At 33.2% G+C, this 8,040-nt stretch overlaps 1 protein-coding gene across 1 annotated transcript; it reads right to left on the bottom strand.

Moving 5' to 3' along the window:
• Positions 1–383: 383 nt before the first annotated feature.
• Positions 384–4,427, bottom strand: LOC110018368 (beta-carotene isomerase D27, chloroplastic-like). The gene is made up of 7 exons (XM_020715659.1): positions 4,116–4,427; positions 3,844–3,983; positions 2,231–2,323; positions 1,706–1,767; positions 1,348–1,454; positions 1,008–1,097; positions 384–454 (listed from the first exon to the last, which is right to left on the bottom strand). Exons 1-7 carry the CDS (start codon positions 4,414–4,416, stop codon positions 414–416), a joined length of 834 nt encoding a protein of 277 aa, XP_020571318.1. The 5' UTR covers positions 4,417–4,427; the 3' UTR covers positions 384–413.
• Positions 4,428–8,040: the final 3,613 nt, after the last annotated feature.

The raw sequence follows: 8,040 nt of genomic DNA, 5'->3' as shown, positions 1-8,040 counted from the left end.
GCATAAAAGTAGGTAGAACTTTGAGTTTCACTATGCATATAGAGATTACAATAAAAGAAGCAAGCCTTACGCTAGCAATCTAATAATGTTTGCAAAAACAATCAAGAGCTTTGTCTCAATTTGTAACTTGGGCACCTAATGCTTAATGGTTATTCTATATTACAATCATGCCTTTCTTATAGTAAACTTAAACCTTATTTCATTCATCATCTTCTTTAGACATCATGGACTGCCAATTTACAACGAAGTCTAATGTAATTCTTTGATTTCCAAGTTTTTGAATCATGAAGATGACTTCTTATCTTTCTAAATGTCCACTTAAACAGGAGTATGGATTACATATTCTTCTGAACTCCATAAGAGACACTTTATTAAATTTGTGACGAATGACACATGGCGCCGTAAAGATGACATCAGCTTGAACAGCCAACTCCATGTTTTCGCTTTGCTATGCCTGCAAAAATATTAGGGGGGTTATGAAATGGCGAAATATATAAAGAAGAGCTTACGAGGATCGAGAAATATTTTGGTACGGAAGACGCACGCAGAATTGGGTCCATAAAGTAGGTTATTCAAAGGGTACTACGGGTTATATCCGTATTATTGGGGGTATAATCTCACTAAAACCTCATAATAACCTTCAAGTAATCTACAAATATATAAAGTAACCTGCAAATATATGAAAACAGAACCGTAAAACTTATTTGTAGGTTATTGGAGGGTTATAGTGAGATTATACCCCCAATGACACGGATATAACCCCCCAGTACCCTTTGAATAACCTTCTTCCGCACCCAATTTTGCTGATACTTCCGTACCTAAATATTTCTCATGTGGATCATGTGAAAATCTCCAAAAAAAAATTAACGATTATCCTTTATTTTTATTTATTTACATTTTGTTTTGAATAAAACATGTATGGTATGTTAAAATTTTTTATTGTTTTTGTTAAATTCTAATTAAATTAATTTGTAGTACTTATGTAATTTATCTGGTATAATGATTACATGAAGTCCGATAACAGGGTTGCTTTAGTGCTGGATCATCCGCAAGTGGATGCTGCCCAAAGATAATCTCACAGCTCTGGTCTTCAAAATCTGATGTTAAAGCATGTAAATGATCTCAGTAAGCAATATGTTCCATTCCAGCCCTTACTAAAACACATCAAGTGCTATAAATTCAATTTGCTTTAGCCTTAAGAAAAATCTTTTTCTCGACAAAATCACCAGAGGAAATTAATTCAGCAAAAAATTGTTTCTTAATTTGCATAAATTCGTAAATTAAGGACAATTATGTAAACGTCTATCTACTATTATACATATTTATTTTGCTAAATTGAGAACTTACTGGGAACCATATTGGTGGGCATCCCCAATGAGTTATTGATGAACTTCTGAGAAGGCAATTTGCAGAGATTAGTGCACATTCCCACACAATTAGTGGCCTCCAGAAACCTGTTGATTATAGTATTAAAGTGAGGATTGCTTTCGTCTCAAAACCTGATCATTTTTGGCACAGTGAGGGAAACAACTATACAACCATGGTGTAATGGGGATTTGATGCTCCAAATTGTTAATAAAGTTCGAAATAGTTAATGAACTTTTGGATGGCTTTTGAAAATATGAAATGGAAAACTAAGAAATTGATATTGGCTGATTTTAAATGTTAGAATATGAAGTTCATGATATCAGAAAATTGATGGCACCTGCATTTGGGGATGTAGACCACATTCTTCTCCCGTTTCCCTCGGAAATCGGACTCCCTGACCTTATTCAGTAACATTTTCAAAAAATTTCAGTTAGTTCCAAGCCCTCAAATGCATGTTATTTTATTGCATAATGTTATGATTATAATTTTATAAATAAATAAAAGATGCTACGAGCTGATTTCGATTTAAATTGTGTCGATCCATGTATGGCTCCAAATTGGCTAAACAAAACTCAATCTAAAGTTCCGGCTCAAAAGTCGGCTAGTTTATTTCGAGCCGATCGAGCTAAATTCACAGCCCTTCCTTTTAGCAAGTTAATCACAAATGTATGTACATCAAATACACAAGTCTTTAATTCAAAACCTCATATTTAAAGATTGAGCTATCAACCAAGAGGCTAAGATGGCCTGCATTCTGACTTAAGATACATATTTGATAGAGATGAAATTCAAATATAGGTTTGACAAATATTTTTTTATGCGTACTATCAAATAAGCTTGCATCGATGCATATTCGGATTACCTCGCAGGGTCCCACTAGCCAGGAGAAAAATATTGTTGTGAAGATTGCGAAAAATTTTCTTGAGAACTTTGATTGCGGTAGAAGAGTCTTCAACTGCAACAGAAATAGATTAATTCCATCGGAATCTAATAAAATCAAGGAAGATCTGCATACATACCATTCAATTTCTATGTATTTACGTATCTAACACCCATACTTCCAATTTTTACATGCTTGCCATCTTACCTATGCATCGAAAGGTGTATTTCACTTTTAAAAGTCAAATTTTTGATATTTTTGGTGCGATAATGAAAGATTTTGGTCTTGATATGTAAATACAAAAGAATTGAGTGGTATGTACGTCAATGCGCATGTATGGATTAAGTCAATTAAACATAGCAATATATGTATTCAATAGAATGCATATTGGATTGAAAAAAAAAAGGGGTTAGAATCTACATATCAAAATTTTGCTTTAGATGGATAGTTACCCTTTTTTTTGTGTTTTATGGTAAATTTATAATTTAAAATTTTGAAATACTTAATTAATTAGTATTAATTATTTGAAAATATATTAAGTTAATTAAATTAATATTATTTATGATTTAATGGGATTAATAATACTTCTAATGCTTAGTTATAATTATAAAATTTTAATTAATGATTTATTAAATGTTATGGTATACTAATTATAATTAAAGCAGTGTGATTAGAATTGATAAAAACTAAATCACTATTTATGATTAATATTAGTAAAATAAGATTATATTAATATAATTAAATTTACTAAAAAATAATTATTTTATTACTTTAATAAATTAGTAACTAATAATTATGCTTCAATCAATTTAATTATTATTATTAAAGACTAATTTAATACAATAAATTATCACAACCATTTAAACTCTTAAATCCTTAATTAAATAGTAAAATGATTTATCTAAATTTCACAAAATTTACCCCTCATCGTATAAACAAAGAAATTCAAAATAATACTTTTAACTCTTATAGATCTCAAGTTTCATTGATTTAATCATGGTAGACAAAAATATATGGTTTTATTAATCTATTCCTTAGATGGTAATAATTTTATAAATGTGACTTAGGTAGCATTTATATAATGAAGTATTGCTAAAATAATTGTTTAGAAAAGTTTCAAATAAGATTGATTTTCGTACATATATTTAATATATACTAGTAATCAATTAAAATTTTTTTTTTATATTTATCTTGAAGTAAATCAAACACTTCAGGACTCAAATTGTTTTTATTTAACGCCGGCGGCCAAATATGCATGTTTTGTTCTATAGAAATGCCATATGTTATATTATATATAAATGAAATGTATAACGTACATAATTTATTTGTTATAACTCTTATCTTTAACTTGCTTGGCTTGAATTCTAAAAATTGCTGCCATTAACTGCATTTTAAGGAGTTAGAGGCCTTTTTCTTTTTATATTTTTCTATTAATCCACTCTGCGATGTATTCAAGCAATATGATTTCATATTTTATAAGTGTAATTTATTTTTCCATATGTTTATACTTAATAAAAAATATCATATTAATATTTTAAACCCATTTGAATCAAAAGTAAATCTAATATTCTAGGAAAAGAGAGATAATAACTTGCCATGTTCATTACGGCTGCCGGAAAAGCCTTCTTGAGAGTTTCCTCTACCATCTCTTGTTGCTCTTCCCCGTCTTTCCTCCTCGCAACGATGCTGGCAGCCTCGACGAGCCCATCGTAGCCTTTCTCCTTTGTCTTCACCCCTGCAATAGCACTCAATTGTTTCATCAATGCCTAAACAAGTTTTCCAACAAACAAAATAGATTGATAAATACAAATAGAACACCAAATAATAAATATTAACATATCTCCAATATATGTGTATATATTCGTACCAGTGATGGCTTCAATGCTGCCTGAGAGATGGCGGATGGCAAGGCGTGCAAACCAGTTATCATTGTACACTGTTTTCTCCACCATCTCCGGCTCTGATTTTGTTTCATCGCACACAGTATTCTGCACTATCGCTGGCTTTGTTTTTGTTTCTTGGGCTCTAAAATCAGCGAATTTCCGGCTTGCCGGATCTCTTATCGCTGCCACCACGAGCTTCTTTCTCTGACAGGGCATCGATGTCAATTTTCGGCATGTTGGGGGAGGGATGAATCCTCCAAGCTGGACAAGAAAATTGGTTTGCATTAATTATGCTTATGAAGAAGACAAAGTGAAAGCTGCAGGCGGCTGTAGCCTTTATCATATATATACTAAGCCGGCAGGCAGAAACATTTTTGGGTTAGCATGGGTTATTCGGGCAGGGGTGCGGTTCTTCCAAACCGCGTAGTGTGTAGGGGTGTAAATGAGCCGAACACGAGCGTTTTCGGCTCGTTTATATTTCGAGCTCAAAAAGTGTGTTCGTGTTTTTAGGGAGCCGAACACGAACTGTTCACAAACAAAGAGTCTTTTTAACAATCCTAATCATGTAGTCATAAGACAATAAGGGTTTGAGGATAATTTAAAAATTATTATTTATATTAAAGCATCATTTGAATCTAATTTAATATTTGTTATTCTATTTTCTCAATCAATATTTTAATTGATTATAAATCTTTGTAGCCTTGTATTCAATTTGATTTTTTTTAAATAATACTTTATATAATACTTTATATATATATACATATATATATATATATATATATATATATATAAACATGCTGTGTACGGCTCGTTTACTTATCGAACGAAATTAACGAGCCGAACACGAGCTTCTTAACGAGCCGAACACGTGTTGTTTGCGAACAACGAGCCATTTTGACAGCCTTAGTAGTGTGAGAGGTTTAGGTCGGTCTGATTGGACTGGATTCTCTTTAAATCGGTCTGTGTACAGCCTGTTTGATTGTTTGCAACTTTTCTCAGCTGGTAGAGAATTACATGCTTTTTGGGTTCTACTGTCTAGTTCCTTGGCTGTGTTATGATAGCTGTTGGCTTCTGCATCTCTAGTTCTCAGAAAATATTGTATTTGAACATCCTCAGACAATGAGATGGTGCGGATTTGATCATGTCACTATGCACAATTAGTTCACGTGCCGACGACGCGCACACATCCGAACAAAATATATAATATTTTCTCCTCATTTTGAGCATGTTGCACTTTGATTCTATGCATATATTTTTCTTGATGGAGCTTGTCCAATATGAGCTGCGTTCTATTTAATGTTTTTGCTGGATTTTTTTTCTTTGAGCCGTGACCTTTTCGTAATCCATGAATATATTATTTTTGCCAGGCATGTGTTCATTGTTTTTTATGTCGTAGCTCCCTCCTCTTCCTTATTCTCATCATTGGCGTTTTTTCTATGAATAATTATATGTAAGAACGAAATGAATGGGTTGCTCGGCTTCGTTTTTATAAGGGCCGGCAAGAATAGTTAAGTGGAAGGCTAATTTTTCTTAAGAACTTTCGAGCCATTTAATCATATATTTATATACATCATATATGGAAGACCACCAACCAAAGACCACTTTGTTGGTATTAGGCTTGTAAATTAATCAATGCACTTCATAAAACCTCGATCTTTTATTCATATTTTACTCCAACTCGCTTGATGCCTATCAATAAATTTATGCACATGAAATTTGCAATTAATTGGCTATCAATCAAATAATATTTATATGAACAATTATTTTGTAACACATTAATGCGGATGAATTAATATTTCGATAAATATTAATATTTTTTATTATGCCACTATAAAGTTTATAAATTTGTAAATATGACAAAATAAAAAAAAAAATATATGATTTTTCAACATTTTACTTCAAATTATATCACTACAGGAATTTAATTTATTTCTGACGGTCAATTAGTGTCGATACTAATGTATAAATAGTAGTTAATATATTTACCGGTGGTTTCGCTATGATAAAGTTGACATAGCAAATACGCATGTCAGTAATGAAATTACTGATGGATTTAACGACGATTTGCATTAACCAACGGGTATCCAACGTGTCATAACCGTCGCTCTAAATATAAAAACATGTAATATTTAACCGTAAGTTAATTGTAAGTTATATAAGCAATGCACGTATCAAAAAAAAAGTGTTGCACTGCCGTTGAAAAAGTGTCGTAGTTTCGTCAGTAAAATGTCCTCCAACTGTCGATTAACCGTGGGAATTTACTGACAGTTTTGTTCGTAACAAAAGTGTAGCATTTTGTTCGGACATCGCTTGTTTGAAAGGCCCTCGAAAAACCGTCGGCAAATAATCTAGGGGTCATAAAACTGTCGAAACATATACGATAGAAAAAAAAAATTTAAGTTTTTTTTTAACGTTACAATCTAAACACCTACAATCATAACAGTGCAATGAAAACACAGCAAAATACTGTAACAAAACTAACTATCGCATAAATCAAATACAGAAATAAAAGAAAAAAATTGAATAAAATCAAAATAAATGTACAACTGCATAAGAAAAATAATATTCGCTAATAATAAATTATTTAATACACATACAAACAAAAAATAATAACCCCTACTCATTTTTCTCATCCTCCTGTGTCCTCTTCTCTTCACCATCATCCTCACCATCATCATGCATTGACACATTCCCTTTCTGCAGTTCAAAATGGAGCACCGCTTTGATCTCTGCCCTAATCTCTGATCTCAAGGTGGCTACCTGGGCAGTACCCCCGCAACAACCTGGCGACACATCTCCTCCTCTTGTGAAGTGGAAGTGCTAGAGGCCAGGCAGGCATCACAGGTCGGCGCTTGGGACTCCAACCCGTTGGCCCCTGCTTCTTCTTCACACTAACAGCTTCCCACCAGAGGTTGTACTCAGAAGGATCGCGAGCTATGCCCGAACCATAGCCCGACTATTTAGATTGCTCTCCTTAAGCCTCTAGAAGGCCTATTATAAAAAAAATTAATTAACGAAAGTGAGAGACTAAATAAATTTTTGATAATTATTTGAATTTTATACTCATTAATATTGTGAATTATCTAGTCACTTGCTATTTGTTGTCCACTTAGGACTGATCCAACTACCACATATGGATGCACTCGTGTAACTCTGCAGTAGTTGGATCATGTCCCTTCTTCAGTGTCTATAAGTTAGCAAACATTTAATGTAAAATAAGATTTAATGCAAAAAAAAAAAAAATCTTAATAGCCTCCTCTTGTACTCCGTATGTGAGAGTGCTCCACCGGTGTGCTTCGAGGCCCCCATGCCACTGGAGTCAGAGCGGAGATTCGGCTTTCCTCCTCTTGTACTCCGTATGTGAGAGCGCTCCACCGGTGTGCTTCGAGGCACCCATGCCACTGGAGTCAGAGCGGAGATTCGGCTTTTTCTGCTCCCTCTTAACGCAAGGTAGAGAGGCTTATAAGAAAATTCTTTTCAATGAAGAGACTTATGTGGGAGCGCTCTAATGAAGCAGTACGCGAGGAAGCAATAGCCTCTAAAGACGTGGAATAAGCGGTAGATAGAAGATATGCTTGTAAGGAGGTTGTTCATGACATTATTTTTTTTTATTTTGAGGTTTAAATCTCAGAGAAGTACAGAATTTGCAATGAGTCTCTGTTGCACCGGACTTATAAAATAACATGCAACCGTTCACGCAACAATCAATCTTCTTTGTTTTCAACCCAAGTTTGGAGATCAATTTTTGGCCAGTATAAGTATTTTGGAACTAAATTTTCTTGTGGACTATTTCAGCAATATTACAAACTGGTTGAAGCATTCTCGACACATATTATACTATGTTTTAATTTTTAGCACTTTAAGTGCTATAAATAACTCAGAATGAGAAGTGCATCACTCCCTTAGTGG

The sequence above is a fragment of the Phalaenopsis equestris genome, unplaced genomic scaffold, assembly GCF_001263595.1.
Source record: "Phalaenopsis equestris unplaced genomic scaffold, ASM126359v1 Scaffold000016, whole genome shotgun sequence".
In the NCBI taxonomy this organism is placed as follows: Eukaryota; Viridiplantae; Streptophyta; class Magnoliopsida; order Asparagales; family Orchidaceae; genus Phalaenopsis; species Phalaenopsis equestris.
This window is presented reverse-complemented; position numbering and strand designations above follow the sequence as displayed.

Coding starts and splice junctions, on each gene's coding strand:
- LOC110018368 (XM_020715659.1), bottom strand. CDS start 4,416: ATGCAAACCAATTTTCTTGTCCAGCTTGGAGGATTCATCCCTCCCCCA. Junction 1,768..2,230: donor GGCTAGTGGGACCCTGCGAG/GTAATCCGAATA, acceptor TTACTGAATAAG/GTCAGGGAGTCCGATTTCCG. Junction 1,098..1,347: donor GCCCACCAATATGGTTCCCA/GTAAGTTCTCAA, acceptor CTTTAACATCAG/ATTTTGAAGACCAGAGCTGT.